Source organism: Acytostelium subglobosum, assembly GCF_000787575.1.
Source record: "Acytostelium subglobosum LB1 DNA, scaffold: scaffold19, whole genome shotgun sequence".
NCBI lineage: Eukaryota > Evosea > Eumycetozoa > Acytosteliales > Acytosteliaceae > Acytostelium > Acytostelium subglobosum.
The window spans coordinates 265846-290072 of record NW_012236514.1 but is presented as its reverse complement, the minus strand read 5'-3'; the positions used below and the strand labels follow the sequence as shown (position 1 = coordinate 290072).

General features: G+C 42.6%; 12 protein-coding genes across 12 annotated transcripts; 4 read left to right on the top strand and 8 right to left on the bottom strand.

Moving 5' to 3' along the window:
* Positions 1–233: 233 nt before the first annotated feature.
* Positions 234–4335, bottom strand: SAMD00019534_087080 (hypothetical protein; the record flags this gene model as incomplete). The annotated part of the gene is made up of 2 exons (XM_012896065.1): positions 234–2329; positions 2415–4335. The coding sequence occupies 2 exons, from the start codon at positions 4333–4335 to the stop codon at positions 234–236; spliced, it is 4017 nt and encodes a 1338-aa protein (XP_012751519.1).
* A 1215-nt stretch (positions 4336–5550) lies between these two features.
* SAMD00019534_087070 (hypothetical protein) lies at positions 5551–6399 on the top strand (the record flags this gene model as incomplete). The annotated part of the gene is made up of 3 exons (XM_012896064.1): positions 5551–5635; positions 5700–6139; positions 6220–6399. The coding sequence occupies 3 exons, from the start codon at positions 5551–5553 to the stop codon at positions 6397–6399; spliced, it is 705 nt and encodes a 234-aa protein (XP_012751518.1).
* Positions 6400–6578: 179 nt separating this feature from the next.
* Positions 6579–7475, bottom strand: SAMD00019534_087060 (hypothetical protein; the record flags this gene model as incomplete). The annotated part of the gene is made up of 4 exons (XM_012896063.1): positions 6579–6658; positions 6739–6901; positions 6969–7381; positions 7463–7475. 4 exons carry the CDS (start codon positions 7473–7475, stop codon positions 6579–6581), a joined length of 669 nt encoding a protein of 222 aa, XP_012751517.1.
* A 433-nt stretch (positions 7476–7908) lies between these two features.
* On the bottom strand, positions 7909–9417 carry SAMD00019534_087050 (hypothetical protein; the record flags this gene model as incomplete). The annotated part of the gene is made up of 3 exons (XM_012896062.1): positions 7909–8498; positions 8580–8962; positions 9038–9417. 3 exons carry the CDS (start codon positions 9415–9417, stop codon positions 7909–7911), a joined length of 1353 nt encoding a protein of 450 aa, XP_012751516.1.
* A 524-nt stretch (positions 9418–9941) lies between these two features.
* On the top strand, positions 9942–10461 carry SAMD00019534_087040 (hypothetical protein; the record flags this gene model as incomplete). Its single annotated transcript, XM_012896061.1, has 4 exons — positions 9942–9976; positions 10066–10127; positions 10219–10327; positions 10404–10461. 4 exons carry the CDS (start codon positions 9942–9944, stop codon positions 10459–10461), a joined length of 264 nt encoding a protein of 87 aa, XP_012751515.1.
* Positions 10462–10848: 387 nt separating this feature from the next.
* On the bottom strand, positions 10849–12199 carry SAMD00019534_087030 (hypothetical protein; the record flags this gene model as incomplete). The annotated part of the gene is made up of 5 exons (XM_012896060.1): positions 10849–11633; positions 11732–11822; positions 11909–11956; positions 12024–12114; positions 12180–12199. 5 exons carry the CDS (start codon positions 12197–12199, stop codon positions 10849–10851), a joined length of 1035 nt encoding a protein of 344 aa, XP_012751514.1.
* Positions 12200–13521: 1322 nt separating this feature from the next.
* SAMD00019534_087020 (hypothetical protein) lies at positions 13522–14370 on the top strand (the record flags this gene model as incomplete). The annotated part of the gene is made up of 1 exon (XM_012896059.1): positions 13522–14370. One exon carries the CDS (start codon positions 13522–13524, stop codon positions 14368–14370), a length of 849 nt encoding a protein of 282 aa, XP_012751513.1.
* A 5-nt stretch (positions 14371–14375) lies between these two features.
* On the bottom strand, positions 14376–16446 carry SAMD00019534_087010 (hypothetical protein; the record flags this gene model as incomplete). The annotated part of the gene is made up of 4 exons (XM_012896058.1): positions 14376–15691; positions 15753–15854; positions 15920–16232; positions 16309–16446. 4 exons carry the CDS (start codon positions 16444–16446, stop codon positions 14376–14378), a joined length of 1869 nt encoding a protein of 622 aa, XP_012751512.1.
* A 1087-nt stretch (positions 16447–17533) lies between these two features.
* On the top strand, positions 17534–18307 carry SAMD00019534_087000 (hypothetical protein; the record flags this gene model as incomplete). Its single annotated transcript, XM_012896057.1, has 1 exon — positions 17534–18307. A coding segment is annotated over one exon (774 nt), but the record flags the coding sequence as incomplete, so codon positions are not given.
* Positions 18308–18593: 286 nt separating this feature from the next.
* On the bottom strand, positions 18594–18894 carry SAMD00019534_086990 (hypothetical protein; the record flags this gene model as incomplete). Its single annotated transcript, XM_012896056.1, has 2 exons — positions 18594–18814; positions 18882–18894. The coding sequence occupies 2 exons, from the start codon at positions 18892–18894 to the stop codon at positions 18594–18596; spliced, it is 234 nt and encodes a 77-aa protein (XP_012751510.1).
* An 817-nt stretch (positions 18895–19711) lies between these two features.
* SAMD00019534_086980 (hypothetical protein) lies at positions 19712–20673 on the bottom strand (the record flags this gene model as incomplete). The annotated part of the gene is made up of 2 exons (XM_012896055.1): positions 19712–20436; positions 20517–20673. 2 exons carry the CDS (start codon positions 20671–20673, stop codon positions 19712–19714), a joined length of 882 nt encoding a protein of 293 aa, XP_012751509.1.
* Positions 20674–22271: 1598 nt separating this feature from the next.
* Positions 22272–22886, bottom strand: SAMD00019534_086970 (hypothetical protein; the record flags this gene model as incomplete). Its single annotated transcript, XM_012896054.1, has 1 exon — positions 22272–22886. A coding segment is annotated over one exon (615 nt), but the record flags the coding sequence as incomplete, so codon positions are not given.
* Positions 22887–24227: the final 1341 nt, after the last annotated feature.

Genomic DNA, 24227 nt, shown 5'->3' with positions numbered 1-24227 from the left:
TTGAGTTCAAAGGTGTGAGTTGTGGTCAGTTATGTGAAGTGACTCACACACTTGAATCGATTCCCATCGTCAATGAGATATCACGCATCCACACTTGTCTTCACACTTTTATTAATTTAATTAACAAGTCAACGATTTTCAAACACTTTTGCAAAAGAGACAACACAACTCAACTCAACCTTTCATTCATTGTCAAGATGGATATTGGATAATGAATGGATAATGGATAATGTTTATGAGATAGTCTGCCTTGGCTCTACTTTTAGACTTTGTACTTGTAGCTCTTTGTCGTCTAGTAGTTGGATGGTGTTGGGTATGCCGAGAAGATGCTTCTTGAGTGGCTCAATCAATTGGAACTTGAGATTGGACACTTGATGACAGGCCTGCAACTCCTTAATGATCTTATAGATCAATCGGAACTTCTCCATATTGATCAATCCAGTGGCCGTGAATGTTTCATTGGCCTCCTCAATCGCAAATAGATCCTTGGTGATGATGGCCAGGTATGGCACGACCACCGATGTCGGCGACGACTTGATCGTCTCGCGATAGTTCTTGTAGTTCATCGACATGTCAAACAATGTCTCCAACGCCTTGTAGTCTGCCGCGGTCTTGGCCGACAGCTTGTCCCATGTATGTCTCAGTCGACTGATCGACGCATGATTCAGTCCTCCAACAATGGATGACGCTGCGCTGTAGTTACCAATGTCCACACAACACTTGGCCAACTCTATAAAGTAGGCCAATGTGTTGACGCGATCCTGTGCGCGCTCGCGAGCCAAGATCTCGGTGGATGTCCAGCGAGCCCAGACATTGAAGCGTGCGACCATCTGCTGGAACTCTGGCGAGCGATCTGCAGTCATGAACGCCTTGTGCAGGAACTGGAACAGAGGGATCGCCGTGAACAGTTCCATATCGATGAGGGTGATCTGTGACGCGACCACCTCTGCCCCCAACTGATAGACGTCAATGCCGTGCTCGTCCTTGATCTTGTGCGACAGTGTGGCCGTGCGATACATGTTGCTCGAGTAGGAGTTGAGCGTCTTGACAGGCACCGCCTGGAAGAACGAGCGGAAGTAGGTGAAGAAGTTGCTGGTGGGTGCGCCGCCGCTCTTTGGACTGTGCAGATCGATGAATGCCTTGAGCTTGGCCAAGAACAGCAGGTCCGTGCTCAGATGCTTGTGATGTAGCTTCATCCAGAACAGCCCGACAGAGAGTACGGTGAGCGCCAGCTCCAGTTGCCAGCCTTTGGTGGGTGCGACGCCGGCAGCCTCGTCGGCGGTGGCTGGTGGCACGGTCTTCTTGAAGTAGACGATCAGTTGCTCGAGGAACTCGGTTGCTGATCCATAGTAGTAGTCGTACGTGTAGAAGACCGTGTAGTTGTAGTCAGTGTCGCGGTTGTTTAGGTCGAGTAGACGCTCAAACAGTCGCTCAAACGATGCATGCTTGACGTAGGAGATGTCCTTGATGATGAATGTTAAGTCGACGTTGTTGTCAAAGTGTGATTCAAAGTCGTCGGCCAACTGGCGTAGCGACAGTGCCGTGCGACCAGTGTCCAAGCCAGCCCTGTACAGCACCTTGGCAAAGACCGTGCATATTAATTCCATTCGAGCTGGATCGATAATTGGTTGTTGTGGCGCGGGCTTGGCCGAGTCGATGACTGGCGAACCAGAGATTGGCGTCACAGACAACAGGGTGAATGGTGATGTCTCCCCACTGCTTGGGGAGGCTGGTTCCGACGCTGCGGGTACGCCAGAGGTGGCCATGTCGCGCAGGAACTGGAGTACCAACTTGAGCAACATCCTGTGTGTTGGCGCCATGGAGAATAGTGTGGCACGGGCAAATGCTCGACGAAGGGGATGGTCCTCAATCGCCACGATTGAAAGTAGTTGAGTGGCGTAGCGACCCAACACTGGTTCGGACAATCGCTCAAACACATACAGTAGGGCAGCTGCCACAATATGCGGATTGCTAATATTGAAAGCGCTGTTGTCGCTGCCTGGCACAATGTGCTCGACCGACCTCTTGAACGCGGCCAACTCTGCGTCGTCCACACGTTTGGTGAACAGGCCATCCTCTTGTCGATGTGTCAACAACACCTCTGTGCAACTCCTGATGAATGCTGCCACGCGCTCCACCGTGTCCTCATTGATGCTCAGTCCAAATATCGACTCGGACATGATAATATTCTTCAAGATGAGGTCATCCCTTGATGATCGATGGTTGAGTCTCTCGGACAATATCAAAGACACTTTGTGCTTGTCTCCACTGAATGTCTTTGCCTTGCTCTTTCCAAACATCTTTCCAATCGATGATGACTTCTTCTTCTCTGTGTCAGTGTGATTGAGTGATTGGGCGGTGTTAGTTGTGTGTCGTGCCGCCAAAGAAGCGCCCTGGTCTGGATGATGACATACCATAACTGTCCAACTCTTCAAGTGCACTGGCTATGGACTGTTGTTGGCTCTGCGATGATAGAGCACTGGTGGAAGCTGACATAACGAGGGGCGAGGTCTTGCCAAATGTGAACTCTTCGCTAGCAGTCGCGTCTCTGGACACTAGCGACTTGGATCGCATGCGGATGAGCTTCTCTCGCTTCAACTCCTCGGCATCTGCGTTGCTATAGAGGTTGGTGAAGAAGCCCTTGGTGAGGTTGGCGCGCTCCTCTGTCGAGAGGAACTCATCGTCCTCCCCGGCGGCCTGATCGGTGGCGCTGAACGAGAGGCTGCTCGCACTGCTGTCGTTGGAGTAGGTCCTCTTGCTCATCCACCGTTTGTTTGGACTTTTCTTGTGGGCGGCGGCGACGGCAGCTGCGGCGGCAGACTCGTCAATGGCCATCACATCATCGATGAAGCCCACCTTCTTGGGCGAGAGGCTGAGTGATAGCGTGAAGTCTGGCGAGCCGCTTCTGCCCTTCCTCTTCTTCTTCTTCAAACTGGACTTGAGTTCGCTGTCTGTAATCTCGCTGTCTGAGAAGCAGGTGAAGCTGTTGTCGCGCTCCCTTAGGCTGCCGTGCTCTTGATCGACCTGGCTCGACTCCATTCGTTTGATGCGCTGCTCCAATGAAGCAACGCGTGATTGCAGCCCGCTGATCTGTTCCTCATATTGTTGTGCGGTACTGTCCAAGCTGCTGGCACCATCAGCCGTTGCCAGCTGACTCGTCTGTAAGGATGATCCATTGGCAGAGTTACGCTTCAACTTGCCCTCCGCCACATGTAGTCTGGCCTCTAGGTCATGGCAATAGGAATCGAGTTCAATGTTAAGTTGTCGCTCATTCTTCAAACTAGTGTTCAACTCATCGACCATTGATGTCAACTTGATCACATTTGCCTCCAAGTGTGCCAGACGTTCCTTATCACCTTGTTGCTCCTTGGTCACCACTGAAGGTGTCTTGGTTGATGATGTTGTTGCCACGGATGATGGTGCTGTGGCAGTCACAGTAGCTACTGGCTCGTGGCTTATGGTAGTTGCTGGCGTAGCCACTTTGGTTGTCGCGCTCGACACTGGTGCCGTGGCAGCAGGTGTAGTTGTTGATGTTGATGTAGTTGGTGTTGATTGGGATGGTGTCTCGCCTATGTAGCTCCTGGGAGGGACAGCCGGTGCCTTCTTGGCTGAGGCCGCTGCAGTCTTGGAACTTGATGGAGTGGACGCGTCTGGTGTCCACACCATTGATATTATACTCTTAATACCCTTCTTGTCGGAGGATGATGATGTTGTTGTTGTTGATGATCCTGATGATGAAGAAGATGCCTGACCAGTCTTCAGCCTCGATGGAAGTGTGAATGATGTCTTGAATACCATGTTTGATTGATCGTCTGATGTTTTTGAATCAGTTGTAGTTGATGTTGTTGATGATGAGGTTGTGTTGGTTGTTGGGGTTGGAGTCGATATAGGATGGGGACGAGGAGGAGGTACTTTGTTAGGACCTGTGGAAGAGGATGATGTCGATGAGGTTGTGGCACTTGCAGACTTGGGCGCGACTGCAAGTTTGGAAGTAGTGGTCGATGGTGGTGTGGCCGTTTGACCTTGGAGTGAAGGAGAGGATGGTAGTGACTTGGTTGTTGTTGTCGATGATGTAGTCGATGTGCCATTGACAGGTTGTGGACCAACCTTTTGATTCCAATATTGGAATGATGTCTTGTTGGTGGCCGTGCTGGTGTTAGAACTGGCACTGGTGCTGGCACTTGTTGTGGCAGAGCTTTTTGGAGCCCCGATCACGTGACTCGTGGTGGAAGATGATGTGGTTGTGGCTGTATGTTTTCCAGGTGTGGCCGGTGTGATTGTTGGTGGAGTTGCCATCGATGGCATTGTGGATGAACGTTTCGGTCTGGTGGCCATGACTTTGTTGTTAGGTGTCTGAACTTACCCTTTTGTAATTACCCTTGGAAACAATAACAACAAAAACAAGTTTGGATTTATCGAGTTTGTTGTTGATGTTGATAATGGAGATTGAATTGATACCTCTTGTGTCTCCAGGAGGTGGTATTGGATCTGTCTATCTCTACAGTCCTCCAATCACTGTCTCTGTCTCTCTGTGATCCACTAAGGGTATATGTGTGTGTGATTGGGGAACTAATGTTGTCGTGTGTGGTGGATGTGATTGAAGGGATTGTTGTTGTGGTGACGGTGATGGTGATTGATTGGGGTGAAGGTAAGCAAGTAGTAAGTGATGTTAATGGGACGGGCAAACGGTGATTTAAGAGTGTGACGGTATATATTTGATATATGTTTGATTGATCGGATAATATATTAGTTGTTAAATCGGCACCAGGATATTGGTGTGATTGATTGGTGTGATTGATTGGTGTGATTGATTGATTGGATGTATGTACAAAATAGGGTAATTGACAAAAAGGGTAATCAGATACTTTGTTGGTACTCTGTATATGTTTTTCTAAATAATAATACAACTATGAATGATTGGTCTACTTCACTAGTATCGAAAGTCGAAGTGATAAATATGATTGGTTGTTGTTGTATTTGAAATGGGTAGTCAATGTGAGAATGATTAATTAAGCAAGGCAATCTGTCAAAGCATGATGGAAGGATGGATGGACAGGCCACCACAAAGGACTTGGGCGAGTAAGTGGGAGAGACCTGTTTGAAAACATCAATAACGGTAAAATTAGACACTCTTTGTGTGTGGTGTTGTGTTGGAATCAATCAAAACAGTGACCACAATCGATCACATTCAAATAATTGTTTGTGTTTTTCGATCGAATGTGTCTCTAAGAGTGGGCTTCAATGAAATACTCTATCATAGAGCTTGGGAAGGTAGACCTGAATGAGAGATAGAGACGATTATTAAATTATTTGATTGATTGATTGTTTGTTGTTCAATCATTCAAACTTACTCGGTCATTTGAGTCTTGAGGAGTAATAATAATAATGATTCAAAGATAAAATATTTGATGGGAACTGTACCAAGTTTGGTTTTAGTGGTCTTTCTGGAGCACCTCGAACTACCTTGAAGAATCCCATCAAATCGAGAAAATTGATCAACCAATCAATCACTTTTATCAACTTCCTAATTCATGTGTACTTATAATTAGAATGACAACCAACAAATACTTCTTTCAAGCAATTCATTGTACAATATCATTGTTGGCAATATTGTTATGTGGACTATCATTTAAATGTATGTCATTCACTCATTCAATTAATCAATCAATCACGACACTCGCTCACACTCAATCAATCAGATGAATATGCATCAGTCAATCAATGTACATATTATATAGATAAGATAACAGGTACAGGATCAGTGTATATTGATAAGTTCAAGGGTGCTTTTGCTGGTATTCCTTTTGACTTTGATCTTAGGGATCAATGGCATATACCATTACCATCAATCATCCCAACTACCACACCAACACTATTCCCAAGCGGTGGAAGTAGTGATGGTGGTGGTAGTCACAAGTTCATCGACTCTGACGAGGTTAGACAAATGGTAATAAGATCATTCATAATGTTACTTGTTGCAATTGGACTACTTGTAGTGTCAATCTTCCCATCTGGTACCCTACTCTACAGACGTATGCCCGCCATGCGATTCATATTCTTCCTCCCAATCCCCTTCATCGTGGCCTCAGTCAGTATCTTCTTATACCAAGTTGGACCATGGTTCAGGAAGAACTTGTTTGTAAGTGATCACATGTGGCCCAACCCCTGGAACTATCCCCTCACTCATTCACACTCTCGCTCACACATCATCATCAATAGTGTGATGTTTCACAGAGCACTGGAATAACGATGGCCTACGTCGCCCTTGGACTGGTATCATTCAATGCGTTGATTATCATCGTTGTATGGTCACTGGAACGCAACAAGACACAGGAGGACACTGCCAATGCCAGTGATGAAGGAAGTAAGCTCTTGAAGGACAACAAGACTTGGTACTAGTCGTCGTGACTAGACCAGACAGTCACGTGTATAATAATAACAACAACAGACAAACATTATTTGCTTGCTTGGTTTGCTATCCAATTCTCATTTTAATCACGACCTTTCTTATGATAATGAATTGCTGTTATTGTTGTTGCCGCTGTAGCCGATTGTGCTGCCGCTGCTTTGCAATCATTTTACATGAAGTCTTCGTCATTGAACTGATCATAGTCCTGCAGTTCGCTGTCCATTTGAAGTGACTTCTTTGTTGTTTGGGCTGGATAGTACAGTAAGTTGTTAGTGTCCATTCAATCACATCATCAATCGATCAATCAATCAATCATCAATCAATCATACCTTTGGTTGGCTTCTTCTTTCCACCTGCATTCTTCTCTGCTTTAAGCTTCTCGTTTACAATGACAGTCAATGACTTGCCAATCTCGCCTACCTCGGCTGAAGTGCTGTTCACTGTAGCATGCTTCAGAATGTTCTTCAGCAGAGCTGGGTAGAAGTAGGATTTCTGTTTGGTCGTCAGTAAGTTAATGAACATTGATGATGTTGACGATGATGACGATGATGATACATACATCGTATTTAGTGATGTAGGTGGCTACGGCAGTAGCATACTGCTCAAACTCCTTCTCTGTCTTTGGATCCATTTTGTCGAGCTCACCCTCTACTCTGTTGACGGCCAGTGCGCCAAACAGGGTCTTGGAGTGCTCAAAGTCGGCAGCCTCCTGCAACTCTTGCTTCTTCTTCTTCTCCAGGTATGGATCCATATCATTCTCGGGAATGACGCCCATCTGCTCCTTCTCTCTCAGCTCGGCCAACTTCTTCATAGTCATCGCCTTTGACTTTGGCTTTGGTGCAGAGTTTGTCTGTCCGGCCGAAGTATCCTGTGTGTTCTCAGTCTGTTCCTCCTCATCATCATCCCATGAACCTAATCCATCTCCAGTTGGTTGATTCTCATTATCCCATTTGTTTTGAAAGTCTTCAGAGTCTACAATTTGTTGTTATTGTATACAATGATTAATGTCTGATTGTCTTTCTATCTTGAGTGTTGAATGATTCAAACACATACCCCAGTCGCTCATTCTTTATCTCTTTTCCTAAATACTATGTACTAACTAACTAACTAACTACTAATCGATGTATGTATCTGTATCTGTAATAACTTATAAGTAGTGTTTGAAACAAACTGATGTACACTCAAGTGTGTGTTCAACCTTTTGAAGAGAAACGATTGGAAGTGAGTGTTTGAAACAAAAAAAGAAACTCGCTCGTGTGTTGGTGTTCGTGGTTATTGATGAATGAGAGATGGAAGATGGACTGGACTGGAACGTCAATCCATCAATCAATCAATCCTGGATGATGAAGTTGATTATCTATCTAAGATATATATACTTTAATAATGATTAATGTGTTTGATTGTGTGTCCAATGGCACGCGTTGGAAATACAACTGATTACTTTGCAATCACTCGCTGAATAAATGCAGGATCAGCTTTTGAATGAATGAAAGGGATGATTACTTGTTCTCGGTCTGCTTGTAGTTGACTCTCATGCGAACGGCAATGCTGCCTGGTAGTGATGGATCGGTGATGGTCACCTCGTCACCTTCACCAACACCTAGCTCCTCGAGAGTCTTTTCGAGGTTGGGAACGGTGGACTCGTGCAGGATACCCTGCATGTAGAGGTTCCTTCCATTGCTGCGCAGGTTTGGCTTCTTGAACTGGAACTGCGAGTCGTTGGCAAGCATCTCGAGCAGTGTGGACAGGGTGGTCTTGGGCTCGACAGCGTATGTGACAATGTTGGTGCCGCACACAGCACAGCCCTCCTTCATCTCATACTCAAAGGTGTGAGTGTACACACCGCTCTGTCCATTGTACATCATGTAGTTGTTGAGGTATCCACTGCTCTCTGTGCAGAACTTGAACGCCTCATTGCAGGTCGCCGCGGCGATGATAGCGTTGGTACTGGCAATGGCTGGAATAATGTTCTTTGCCACACCCTGTGTTAGCTTGTAAGTGACACCAGTGATCTTGTGCTCCTCAGCTCTCTTCTTGGCGGTCTCAAACAACCAAGTCATGTGTTGAGGGTTGTCATTGTCAAAGGCCTCTGTACGGAAGGGAGTGAGGGGAGGGTGTGAGTTTGGCATGCAACGAAGATGACGATGTGAACTATCGATCGACAACTTACTTGAATCGAATGGCTTGGGAATGCTCTTGTCCTCGAGACCAAATATCAATGCCCATTGGATGCAATGCTCTGGTACACGTGGTGTGTTGGCGATGGTACAGATGGCGTACTTGGTCTGTGGAGGGAAGGAGTCGAGTGAGCACTCAAAGCACGAAGTGATGCGTGGAAGAATGACTCTTGCCTGGCCCTTGAAACCCTCCGTACCACCATCAATCAATGGGATGACGGTCAATGGATCGATGTTTCCCTCATTGTCCTTGACGACCAAGTTGACCAACAGTCCATTGATCCAACGTCTTGCCTCAATCGAGTCCAGACCAGCAATAATGACCTTGAACTGTCTATAGTAGTCATCATCCTTCTCTTGAATCCTGCACTTGTATCTATTCATGAATGAATGTTAGCAAGTCACATTCACTCATTCATTCGACTTCAACAACTCAATCAATCATACATACGGTGTTACTTTACAACCAGCAACTCTCTTGTTGATAAAGGCAGCGGCAACTTCAGCCTTGGACTTGCCAACATCCTTTCTTCTGAACAAGAACTGTCTGTTGAGGTTTGAGACATCGATGGTGTCCATATCGATGACGTCGATGTTTCTGAAGCCAGAGAGTGCGAGGTTCTTGAGGATCTCACATCCGAGACCACCTGCACCGATCACCAACACCTTAAAGTCACTCTGCAGGCCATTCTTGATGGTTGGTGCCTCTGTAGTGTCTGGCACAAAGTCTGGCGAAGCCAAAGGGCCTGATCTCTTTATGATCTTTTCAATATCTGTCCATCTTCCTTCAATCTCTACAAAGTTCTCCATGACCATAGGTGATTCCATCATCTAAACAAATAAATATGTATATATAATATTATAACAAATTGTAATTTAAGTTAATGAATGAATGAAAGAATGAAAGAATGAAAGAATGAAAGAAATGAATGGTTGGTGTTTGCCAAATTGAGGGAGAGTTGATGATCATTGAACCAATTTGAGAATTTATTTGGACTCTCGAATCTGTATTTCCTTGAAATATCTGTTACAAACAAATATCTTAAACTATTTAAAAGGTTCTTGAAACTAGTATCTCAATATGGTATAGTTCCAGATCAATCAATATATTATTCATTTATACATTGTTAATATAAATATATATTGGAAGTTCCTTAAATTGATACAACTACCAAGATAATCGAAGTGAGAGAAGACAAAGTTGTTCCCAAACTTCAGAGTTCCATTTTTTTTGATTTTTCCAATGAGATGTCGCATGGTGTCTTTCCTCTCTCTCACCATCTCTTACTTACGCTGACCTGACAACACTCTATTAATACATAAATATATATAATATAAACAAATAACAAGATATAATGGATAAGCAATTGAATGATGTTCTGACTCAATGGTATGATTGATATGGATAAGTTTGAAAAAGCAAACATCAGAATCAGCAGGAATCAATCAACAGAAACTGACATTGTTCAATCATATTAGCTCCTCGACCAATGGTGTCATTGGTATGGTTTGTGTAGATGAGTCAGGTCTGTGCTTGAAGGGTATGATCATCATCATGATACAGCGACGACGATAACGACGACGACTACGCAGCTCACTTACACATTGAATCAATCAATCACAATCGAACAGCCACTGGATCTGCCAACGCATCAACCGCAGGATACTATAGAGCTCTGATCGAGAAGGGAAAGCTATTAAAGAACGAGACACCAAACATTACTATAGAGACTGATTCATCGTATGTTTACATGACGTTGACATTCACGATGTTTCACAGCCATTAGCATATCACTAACATATAATCACAACAATAGCAATATCTTTATTCAAGAGACTGACAAGGTCACCTTTGCACTCCACAAGCTCCCATAAATTCACATATTGCAACGTCGATCCAGGAATCCTCATCATAATCACTCACTCTCTCATCTCTTGAGGTCAACAACAGCATCATCATCATAATAACAAGGAAACAGGAAGCAGGACTTGGATGTACAGACAGGCAGGCAGATAGATAGAAGAACTGAACGATTTGTGGAATAAACAGGGACACTTTGTAAATCCAACATTGCACGACAGGCGGATCGACTGTTATTGATTGAATGCCACCAAAAGAGCTCCTTGACACCAATGCATATGTAGTTTGTTATTACAAGATATATAACGCATGGTTACCATCATGGATTACCATTGCTTTATTAATTAATTAATATTATGACGATCACCATCATCCTCGAGATTGATTGATTGATTGAATGATTAGTTCGCCAACATTTGACGAAGGAGTAATGAGGCGGTGGCAGCAGCAGTAGAGGTGGTTGTAGGAGCTTGTGTTGTTGTTGTTGTTGTTGGTGGAGTAGTGGTGGTGGTCGTACCGGTAGTGCCTGTTGTGCCTGTTGTGCCTGTTGTAGTATCGCCAGTTGTAGCTGTTGTAGTGGCAGTTGTGGTTGTTGTGGTGGTGGTGGTAGTTGCGGGAGGATTGCCGCCAGAGTTGTGAACAAACTTCAACCAGACAATCAGTCCGATCGATGCGAGGAGCACGAGGATGATGATAGCCATGATGACCTTGTTGGCGACGGCACGTCGCGACATCTCTCCAATCGTCTTCCTGGCCGATGACAAATAATGATCAATCGAGTCGAACTTCTTCTCAAAGCCCAGCAGACGCTCGCGCTGCTGTGCCATGTTGTTCAGTGTGGCTTCGGCCACCTGGGTGTCTTGGTGCACCTGGTCGTTGGCCATTTTGATCATCTGGATGCCGCTCTCGAGCGTCTTGTTGGCCTTGGTGACCTTCTCGCGCTGAGTCATCGAGGCACTGTTGTTAAAGTCGCGATAGCTGGGCGAGCCGAGCAGATCTGAGTAGTTCTTCTCATTCTGGTACTTGTCCTTGTACTGCTGATATGTCTTCTTTGCCTGATAGAACTGTGTAAAGTACTGATTGGTTGATTTGCCTGTCCTATTAGACTCGAGATTGAGGCTCTCCAAGTTGCTCTCTATCGATGCTAGCAATCGCTCAAGCTTCTCAAGTTCAGCTTGTTTCAACTCTAAAGTATGATGACGATGTTAGGTATATGTTTGATTGATTGATTGATTGATTGATCGATCGTGATTGATTGAGTGATCGTTATGTTGATCTACGTACCTGGTGAAAGATTTGAGAATTTACTGACGATCTGATCAAAGTCTCTGAAGGACAGCTTGATCTCATCCTCATATGATTCGAATATATTGGACTAGAATGAATGAATGAAGGATGTCAGTTTATGTATGTATGATGGTATGTTTGAATCAATCACTCGCTTGTTTCATTTATACATACCATTGATGTATTGTATTGTATTGTATATATATATATATTTATAACTATCTATCTTAAACAAATAATAAGTTGTGTGAATAAACGATCCCTGGTTGAATCTTGATAACAAAAATACATGCTTTTGGAAGGAGTTGGTGTCAAAACATTGAATTTTGGAGCTGACGTTGACTTCCTTGCAAAAGCAAGCACTTTCCTCCTCCCTCAGTCTTGGAAATCAATAACACATTATGTACTTGTATTAATACAAATACAAATACAACATATAACATACCCATAGAGACAGGAGGACATGTTGTATTTATTCATTTAATCCTATCTTTGAATGATGAACAAGAATAATAATAATAATATAATACTTCAAGTTCAATCATCATTATTGGTTGATTTGGCAATTGATGTAGCCATTGAGATTGTTGGACAAACAGGAGTTGCAGTTACCCATATTATTTTGGATGGGTGTCATCTGGCATTCGGGATCAGGATACATGGTCAATGATGTTATGTTGCCCTCCTTGTTGAACACTCCATGGCCTGCCTCTGCAGTGCCACATGCCGTCGGGATATAGACACACTGTTCGGTAGGGTACAATTGGCACTTGTTGACACCCTCGCATACATCATCACAGTAGTTGCAGTACGGTACGGTCTTAATAAGATACCAATCATTGATGAGGTTGTTGAGAGGGATGTAGTGTCCTTGGATGATGGACCTGGTGCTGCCACTCAATCAAAGCAGCCACCTTCATTCACAATGAACCCTTCGTCGTGGACAGGGGCAGAGGGACAGGCCAACTCACTTCTTCTTCACTCCACACGCCCAATGACAATGATCCAATCTCGTAGAAATCAGGGATTGGATGAGCAGAGTAGTCAACCTGACATGCTTCCAATGGTCCATTCACCCAGTTTGGATCCTGCCACTGGACTCAATTGAGCTGCAGGAATTCCAGGATTTTTTTTCAGTTATTAACAAAAATAATGATAATTTGAAAAAAAACCGACTTTAACTCAATTGGTAGAGTGTTTGACTGTAGTGTAAACAAAGTAATCAAAAGGTCGCTAGTTCGATTCTGGCAAGTCGGAACTTTTTGGCTATTAAAAATGAATGATATACTATTTTAATATAAAGAGATGTACTCTTAATATTATTGAACGTTCACTTGAGAGTATGACAGTTAGTAATTGAAGACCCACTGTCTATGAATGAACGAATCTAATATAAACTTATTTATTTATATTTATAATGATTGGTGTAACCAAGAGGACATACCTTGAGAGTATGACAGTTAGTAATTGAAGACCCACTGTCTATGAATGAACGAATGAAGTGATTGAGTGCGCGAAGCGACATCAAAACACTTTGGAAAACGAATCATTCGACTCTGGAAGTTCCTCATGTTACACTATCCGAAGTTCGTAATAATAAGGAAAATCCTCGTGGAATGATCCCAAACCCAAATATCTTAATTATAGATATTTTTTTCCCACCACAGACTTTCCAAAATATCTATGTTTATATCAAAATTTGATCAACTCATTGTCCATTTAAACATAACTCTATTTATTATTATCACAACACAAACAACAACAAAGAACAAGATTAAACAATGAATATGGGATACGTTGTCATTGTCGCGGCCATCAACTTGTTGTTGTTTGGTCACAACATCAATCAAGTGTCTGGTTGTTCACTGGATCAAGAGTATCGCAATACATCGGCCACTTACTATGACCTCGACTATGCAAATGGCGCATGTTCCTTTGGCAACCTCTATGGAACAACGGCACCAGGCACACCATACATCACAGCACTCTCGGAGGTCTGGTACAACAATGGAACAAACTGTGGCGATTGCCTCGAAGTCTACTCACCCTACACCAATCGCACGATCGTCGTCTATGTCACAGACCTATGTCCAATCGAGGGCAACCCCGTGTGTGACCGACCCTACCACCTCGACCTCTCGCAGGCCGCATTCGTTCAGTTGGGCAACAAGTCACAGGGCTACTTGGAGAACTTAAGATGGCGCAAGGTCACCTGTGGCAACATGCCAACCAGTGGTGTTGGAGTCAAGATGATGAAGGGCTCAAACTACTCATGGTCGGCATTCCTCATATTCAATAGCAAGGTTGGCATCAAGTCTGTGGACATTCAGTTGGCCAACAGTACATCATTCACAAAGTTGAAGAGAGCTGATTACAACCCATTCATTAGTATCAATGATCATAGCAAGGGTCCATTCACTCTAAGAATCACATCTGATCTAAATGAGAGCATACTTGTCACAATACCAAAGGTTGTGGAGGACACTGTAGTCTTCTCAAACAATCAATTCAACACATCAGACTGTATCAATGGCCAGATGTACATTTCAAAGTACTCATCAGGTTCCACGCTACTCCCCAACATCATCATCACACTACTTGTATTAATACTATCATCACTACTGATCATTGCTTAAATAAATTAATAATAATTATTATTATTGGATGTTGTTACATGATGTACAGTTGATGATTGTGGCGCCGTGGAAGTGGAAGTTGTCACCCCCACACCCACATGGAAGTTGTCTGGGAAGTTGATGTCATCCCAACCTTCATCGTCGTCATCTCCGAATGGATCGTCAACCAGTTGGTAAGGCTTAAATATCAACTTGGTACTCTCTCCATTGTTTGGTAACATAAAGTCGCTGCTGTAGTCCTCGATGGCCAGCCTTGTGAAATGTGGCAACAGTCTCCTGTTCACATCGTTTGGCTTCATGACACAGAGGCCAGGTGGGATAATGACCTCAGGCCACTCCTCTTCCAATACCTCGCGGCAAACACCAGGTAATAGAGCCTCAGGCTTTTGGTCGTGTATGGACCATGGTTCGTCGGCGGACAATGTTTGAAAGTCATCATTGTGTAACCTATGCTTGAGTGCCAGTGGTCCTTCAATGTCCAGATCATCAAAGCACTCCTCCATCATGTTTGGCGTTGAGGTGGCGCTGGACTGAACTGGTGAGAGGTTCGGACTGGTGAGAGGTGGGATGTTGTTGAGTGTGCTGCTACCTTGTCTAAGGTTAAGGCTGCCAGTCTTCTCTGCGCTACGATATGTCTTTGATAGTGATCCACCACTTAATGTCTTTAGACCAATGTGTCGCTTGGCCAATGGCTTGCGTGAGCCAAGTGATGACCAATCCAGGTCATCGTCGTCCAGTGCCTCCTCGCTCTCCCTGAACCTCTCCAGTTTGGCCGAGTCAAAACTACCAAAGTCTGACCACTCCTCAAGCTTGTTGCGTGGCGTGTGCTTATGGCTACCAGTGCCACTGCTGCTGGATGTCTCGTCGTCGGATGCAAAGCCCATCTCCTTGTCCCAGTTGCTCTCCTCGTTGGTTGCGGATGATTCGTGTGTTGTAGCATCGATGTGTGGATTTAGTTTGAGTTGTAGTTTGGGTTGAGGACCTTCAAAGTCCACATCGTCCCATTCATTAGTCTCGTCGACCACCTTCTTCTTCTTTTTCTTTAGTAGCATTGGAAGTACATTGTTGTTTGAACAAGGTACCACTTGTCCATTATCATCGATTGTTGGTATCATTGATGAATTGGATGATGACGATGATGTAGTGTTTTGTATCAACTTGCTTATTGACATCTGTCTGATTGCTCCAAGATGTTCACGATCGTCCAAGTCCCTCGACTCTGGGAACCATCCACCCAAGTCCATAGCATGTTTGTTCTGGCATTCATAGAATGATTGTAACAATGCCTCTGTGATATTGAATTCTCCTTCTTCTTTAAAGGCTGAAGGACGGAGTGTTAGACGCAAGTCAATAGGTCCAGATTGGTTGGTTCACCCACTTACTATTATCATTATTCTGATCGTCCATTGCCTCAAACACGTCCAAGTCATCTTCATTGCCTCGCCATTTCATTGTGACTGGATCAAGGACCATTCCATTTTGGACTTTATGTTGGACATTCCTTTGTTAGTATTCGATCAGTGTCAGCGGAAAATACAAACAAACATACCCTTGGTATCAAGTACACCACCATTGAGAGGAGTGATAAGGCCAGGTGTTCTGAAGCGAAGTAGGTCCGCTTCATTACCTCGCCATTCTTGTAGTTTTGGATCCCATCTCATGTTGCCAATGACCATTGAATCCTCGTGTCTGCCCATGTTTGAGATGAGGGCTGGTGCTACGCCTCGTGGAAAGCCACTCAGTTCATCATCATTGCCCTTCCAGGTGAGTGACACTGGATCAAACTCCATATCACCAACTACCACTCTATTCTGTTTCTTGTTCAACGGTTTGATCAAAGTTGGTCCTCTTCTTTTCTCAAACTGTTGATACATATATAGGTGTAAGTATCATCCATTCCTTCATCCAAAAACATGACCTGGTGAACAGTATAGTTACCCTTCTCTTTGCTTTTGATATGGCATGCTCAAATGATACATCATTGTTGTTATGATGTCTGAATGGACTCGCCAGTCCAGACCCATCAGAGGGTGTGAGATGGAACACCTCCAACATGGCCATCTCTTCCTTTACCATTCGTTCTAGATCCATCAATAATTCACTTGCCTTCCTTATATTTACTCTTGCCGGACTATCCTCTGCATCTACTTTTGGAAATAGGTGTGTATGTGTTAGGTCCATCCAACAAACAACATGATAATGATGATGATGATACCCACCTATTTCCATTATCATAACTGGATGTATGATACCAACATCTGCAACTAAACTATTGTACAATGACTAATAATACAAAGATTGAATGAATGAATGATTGAAAGAATGAAGGTATTATAATGAATTACAATTATAAGTTACAGTACAACAACAACAACAATAACAACAACAACATTAGAAGAGGCATTGCCTATGTGTCGTGATATACACGTGTAATGAATGAATGATGGATGGACCATCCAAGCCAATCCAGTGCTAACAACAACAACAAAACTTTGTCGACAATAACTTGTGTGGTGCTAAAGGTGTGCTTGAGTGTGGTCCTCACTTTGATTATCAGAACCTTTGTCTGAATGAAAAGTGTGAAGTTGGCAAAGTGTCTTCAAAGATAAACAACCTCCGCAGGTGGGCAGACATCCTGACACACAAAGAATAAGAGAGCGGGGACATCACAAAAGGTGAGATCTATTTATGATGTAGTAGTTGTTGTTGTTGTTGTTGGGTTCAATAATCGATTACTAATCATATCTATTTGAAACGACTACTCAATCTATATATCTAACAAATATGTTAACTCTCTATGACAGATTTATTCTTTTCTTTGAAACAGTATGTTTTGGAAAATACTTATGGCAAGTCTAGTATCTAATTGACGATCTTTATGATTTTGATTGTGAACAGACACGTCAACAAACGGTAAACAATTCAAACATGGGATCAAGAAATCCAATCTTCGAAGAAATTCAAAAATTTGAATGACATGACATTGAAACATCATGTAAATAACAAAAATCAGATATTCACAACAGATACAAACATAACAGATACACATATACAGAGATGAAGTTTAACGCAAAGATACATGCTTCGAAGAAACTATTGAGTAAGTCCTAGATAATCAATCATTCAATTAATCAATCAAACAATCATCCTAACGAATGAAACAGAGATAGTACAATCAATCATAAAGATAAAAGGTGAATGTATAATGCACATTGCACCTGAGCTCACTAGATTCATTGTGGCCAGTGATGCGAATGACTCGATGCAGGTGTGGGTCGACGGTGCCACTTACCTCTTCTTTGAGGACACTGTCATCTCCAGTCTGAACAACAACATCATTGCCATTCAGATACACCTACAGCATTTGAAACAGGTGTTGCAGTCGGCCGTCAACATCTCTGGTGACACTCACGTGCGTCTGAGGAAGAAGGACGGATGCAACACGCCCTTCCTCACATTCACAATCACACAGTCGTCACGAGCTGTCTTCCTGACGCAGGACATCCCCATCGTGGTGCTGTCCGCGCAGAACCTGGCCAACTTTGTCGAGCCCAAGCTGCCCGGCTCCAGCTTCAACTTCTTCATGCCGCCACTCAAGCACGTTCAAAACATGATTGAGAAGATGCGCAATATATCCGATCACCTAACAATCGAGGTCAACACCAACACACAGCAAGCATTGTGCTTCTCTGTCGAGACTGGCACTGGATCAATCAAGACATTCTACGATATCACCTATCCTACAATCGAGGGACAACCTTCATTGCAAGCAGACAACTACTCAACCATCAAGGTGGACATCAAGAAGTTCTCAAAGGCATTGGTCTCGCATCAGATCGATGCCAATCATGTAGTGTGCTGCATTCACGAGGGTAGCACACTGGTACTACATGTCATGGAGAAGGACATGTCACTCTCATATTATATTCCTTTAATTTATTGAACAATCTCAATGATAAAATCACATCAACTTGCTACCCTCAACAAACAATCAGCCAGTCAATCAATCACCAATATCGCGATTCACAAATGATCACATGATCAAACCCAATCATATCCAATCAATGTACATACACACACGGACATCCCTTCATTAAACTACCCTCCCTCCTTCACTCCATTATTTGTTGTTAGCAAGCTAGCTATGTTGGTGTTTATTAGGAACTAATAAAAAAATAATAATAATAATAATAATAAATTATAAAGGTATGATGGACATTGATTTACAAGCCGAGACCACCGAGGAGACCGTCAACAGCTCCAAGGACGCCGAACAGGAGACCGTTGACAGTGTTCTCAACACCGACAACCAGACCACCAACAACTTGGGTCAAACCGGCATTGGTGTTAGCAGACTGGGAGGCACCCAGTGCACCTGATGTTGAGACGGTGTTCTTGTTGATGGCAGAGGCAGAGGCAACGTTGCCGAGGGAGGAGATGGACTCTGTTTGAATAATTGTAAGTTAATTATTATTATCCATTAGATGGAATGCAGGGATATTCAAACATACTCATGATGGTCATTTTTGAATTGATTGATTGGATTTGAGTATTAAGTAATAAATATAATTATTAATTGTTTGATTTGATGAATGTAAGGAATGATTAATCATTCTTATTTATAGTGAATATTATTGATTGGTTTGGATATGATTGGATATGATTGGATATGATTTGAACGGATATGAATTGGTACCATGTACAATCCATTGAAAAGATGTAACTTATCTATTCAACTCATTAAGAATGGATATTAGAAGAATGTTAATTCTCACTTGAACGAGAATTAGTATCAGTTTGAACGAGATTCAGATGCAACACGTGACATCTACTTATAAGTATATTAATTATAATCATTCATCTTCCAGGCGAACATTAGCGAACTGCCCAATCTCACTCGCCAACTACGCTTATTCCTTCTAACTTATTGAATGATTGATTGATTGATTAATTGATTGCTTACTTAAATGGATGTTATTGATTGATCACTTATAACACATGAACACCCCTTAATTGTTGAACAGATTTATGTATAAGCGTAGTAAGTGTCATTCTGATCAAACACATGAACCCACACACTACCATTCACACACATCAATCATTCAATCAGCTGACCAGTTTCCGGTTAGCATGTACTCAACTACGCATAATCCAACTCTTCCAATCAATCAATCTATTCATCCAACCAACAAACCATCCCATCAACCAATATGTAATAATATTATTATTGTTGTTGCCGTTGTCGCTTCCTCCACGACTACAATTAACTAGTGATACTAACTTTATTAATACTTTTTGTGATGAATAACAACTCAATTACCATCATCGACCTGCCTGAACCTTAGAATGTAAAGATTGAATCCTCGGTGTAGTTCAATGATGTCAAGTGACCCGTCATGGCCTTGTTCATCACTGGTGGTCCACAGAGAACAGCCTTGTTCTCAGAGGAGGCTTCTGCGAATTGTTGCTTGATCATGTCGACGGTGATGAATCCCTCACCCTGGGTCCAACCAGCGGGTGGCTTGTTGAGTACAAAGAAGAGTTTGAATTGCTCGGGATGCTTGTCCACCAGGGCCTGAAGCTCATCACGCATGAGGATGTCCTCCTCGGCAATGTTTCCAAAGATCAACGAGATCTTGGTCTTGTCGGCGGGGTTTCTGAGGATGGCGTGGATGACTTGGTACATTGGGGTGATGCCAGTGCCACCGCACAACATGCCAATGTTCTTGAACATGTTGGGCACGTAGTTGAACTTGCCCTTTGGGCCACGCACGTCGACCGTGTCGCCAATGGCCAGTCTGTCCATATGACTGGACATGGCGCCCTTCTCGTAGACCTTGATCAGCAGATCAAAGTGACCGTGATCCTCATCCGAGGAGATTGGTGTATAAGGACGTGAAGCTTCCTTTCCATCAATTACAGCGCGCACAGAGATATGTTGACCAGTAGGCAAGCCCAACACGTCTGTTGAACTTGGCAGAGCGAATCTAAAGATACGAGTATTATGATTTACAATGATCTTCTCTTTAAGAGGGAACTGTTGGTATTCATTCGGATTTAGTGCAACTGTGAGTGTAGTAGGAGTGATCAATGTTAGACGTCTGTTTGTTTGATCAATTGAATGATTGAATGAATGAAATGATTACCCTTTGGTACAATAGTTCTCTTTACATTCTCTGGACTCTTTATCTGATTCGATGATGCCACAAAGTACTTCCAACAAAATAGGATAACGAGGGCAGCAAGTAGAAATCCAAACTTGATCTCTGAGCTTGTTGATAACAAATCAATGAATAAGTACATTATTTATATGTATATGTATGTGTGTTGGTATTATTATATGTATAATAAAAATATATTGAAAATAAGATTAATGAATAAATGAATATGAATGAATGAATAGTAGCACAACTAATCGATTAGAAGTACAATGATTGAATGAATGTATGATATTTATGACACGATGCAAGGACGAAAGAGTCCAACCTATTTTTGTGGATTAGTGTCGAAAAACCATGCATGGCGTGTGCGATGACTGCTTGTGAGTGTATGTGTGACAGGTGGGAGGTGAGGTGGTTGAGAGGCTTGTTGGTTGTTGTTGGATTGATGGTTTTCAAAGAGTCCAAGCAACACACACAATAATGTGAGTAGATGATCTTAACGATCATGTAGAGGGGCACTCATTGATGAGTCGGTTTGATGGTGTGTCAGTGAAGGTACCAAGAATCTTTGGAACTTGTGTTGGGTATGTAACATGGCACGATCCATGATGTAACGACCTTTTGAAGTTGTCAATGTTGAGTATGTTCTCAACTTTTTGAATGATTGGAAACTGACAAAATGATATTAATAGAATGATTGAATAAATAAATGGATGAATGTTGTTATTGTCCTTTTGATGGACACTCTTGGAACATATTATGGAACAACATAAATAAAATTGTTAACAATTTGTAACGAGTGAAGTCAAAAGTGACATGGTGGATTGATGAATAGATGGATGGATATGCCATTGATGATGGTGATGATGACAAATGGTAGACTTCATCAAGAAAGCGCAAGTGATACTCGATATTAACAACTTTTAATTCAATCAAGGTCTGTTCTAATTGTTCAGATGCAGTCAACAACATTATCAAAGGTCTCAAGGATGGCGAACCATTTACCTTTCGAATGAGTCGACATGTTTCTAATGAGACGGGTGCAGCTAGACTCACCTGGAAACAGTTGAGATGCCCCAAGTGTGGTACATTATGGATGGACAGAGATGAGAATGCCGCCATCAACATTGGGGTCATTTTTGTTGGAGCCCTCGAGACACATCCTAATGTACAATACCAGAGGATCGAGTTTTTCACAAGGAAGGCTCAGGACAAAGAGACAAAGAAGACTACTCAATAAATGATGAACAGGTATGATAATGGATGAATGATGGATGAATGTGGATAGTGATAATGATGATAAAGTTCTACTCCATTGGTCAAAGGTTGTGTCAATCACAGTCTAGGCTATGGTACTATAGTACCATAGCCTGAAGGTTGATAAGTTACCACTGTTCTTGATCATTCCAAACACTACAACCTTTGAGTGTTGTCTATCAATGCATGTTTAAAGGATGTTTGTAGTGGTGAAGTTATTCACTATGAAGCAAGTGGTCAGTGGTGGTTTACAATAAATGATGAACTGGAGTGATAATGGATGAATGATGGATGATAATGATGATGACGTAAAGTGATTAATGGATGGATGGATGGATATGTCCATGATGATAATAGTTCTCCGCCAATTTGAGTGGTGTTGAATAACACCTTTTGAATTAGACTTCAAGATAAACAGTAGTACCATAGCCTATGATTGACACAACCTTTGACCAATGGAGTAGAACAGCTCAGCTCTTACTTGGCGGCATTCTTGCTGCTGGTCCTCTTGGTGGTTCTTGGAGCAGGCTTGGCAGCTGGCTTCTTTGGTGCAGCCTTCTTGGTGGCAGCAGCGGGCTTCTTTGGAGCAGCCTTCTTTGGCGATGGGGGAGTTGGCTTGGCAACCTCAGCAGCCTCGTGATCGTCGTCTGAAGCTGGGGCAGCAGCGGCGGCAGTGGTCTTCTTGGTGGCAGTCTTCTTGGTGGTGGCCTTCTTTGTCTTGGGGGCAGCGGCAGTGGTGGTGGTGGCAGCCTTCTTGCTTGGTCTCTTTGGTGGGAGCTTGTAGCTGGCCTTGACCTTGACAAAGGTACCCTTCTCAGCGAGACGCTTTAATTGCACCTTGAAGTGAGTCTCGAAGCTCTCGCCGACTGGGTAGTTGGCCTCGATGAACTTCTTGATGGCGGGGATCGAAGAACCAGTGCGATCGGCATAGTGCTCGATGGCAGCAGTGATCATGTCCTGGTAGGAGGGCAAGGTGCTCTTCTTGGCGGCCGTCTTGGTGGTCTTCTTGGTCGCAGTCTTTGTGGTCTTGGCGGTCTTGGTGGTCTTTGGTTTAGCAGCTGTAGACATTGTTGATGGTTGTTGGTTGTTGTTTAATCTTTACAAAGAAAAATAATATACTGTGATTATTATTAATGTAGTGAAGTAAATGTGATTGAATGATTGAGACTAGAACTATATGCTGAAAAGCAAATGATAGAGCTAGACTTGATGGAGTGAAGTAAGGTTAACTGTTAAAGTTATTTGTTGTGAGTGAGAGTTGGAGGTGAAAATAACAAAGTGATCGTGTGTTGTTGGATATTGAATAATAACAAGTGACTGACTGATCCCACTCCTCCTGCTCCACCACAACCAATCCAATCCGTTGCCACTAACCAGTCGCGGTCTTTCCCAGTAACGACCAATTTGGATTTGAATTCAAAAGTTTGTACAAGATGTGGGTTGTGCGGATTTTTCTTCTGGATTTCAGGCGCTTTTTAAACATGTAAACAATTTGAATTCAAATTACAAACACCATTTAGGACCGTTAGATTATATTTACAATCTCCCAACACTGTTGGTAAGGATTGTTATTGTGGCCGTTAGGTTTGGGTATCGGACATTGATCACCTGGTTCAAAAATTGGTATGATCCATTCAATTTCAAAGTTCCACAGATGACATGTCACATTTACTGTTTGGTTGGCGATCTTGGGTATCATCGTCAGACGTCTGATGTTGGTTGTTGTCACAACTCTATTGTGAACACAGAATAATAAAGAGGTTTTGGATTTTAAAATACGTGGATGATTGCTGGACATCATGAACAAGATATCGTTGGTCTTGGATGAGATGATCCAGCATCATTCAAGTATTCGAGTGTTCACTCGATGACATGACAACTGGGAGTCATGGTACGTGAGATCAACAATAACCTGGTATGGAGGTAACCAACCAAAGATTTATCACAATAATTAAATGTACATTTGATTCCGATTGTCAATGATCATACATAGGTATCTCAACTATTAAAGTAGATATTATTTATTAAACCAATGAATCCGACATTATTATTAAGTTAATATTATTATAAAATATCATTGAACTATCATGTACAAATTTTCTTATATATATATATATGTCTTAATACAATTAATTATTATTATTTTTAATCAAAGAGATAAAGTTGGACTGGTGTGGTAAAGAAGGTTCTGTTTTTTCTGGAGTTCTGAAATTAGTAACAAAATGGGGAGATTACAACAATCCCTAAGTTGGTGATGAAAACACAACTAATTAATGATGATGTATCATTATTAACATTAACAATCACAAGCTAAACACTTTACAATAATTATAAGTAGTAGTAGTAGTTTGAAACAAATATAATATAGATATTAAGTAATCAAACAGACAGAGAACAAGACAGACTACAACAACAAAAAATAAAACAAGGCAAAACACA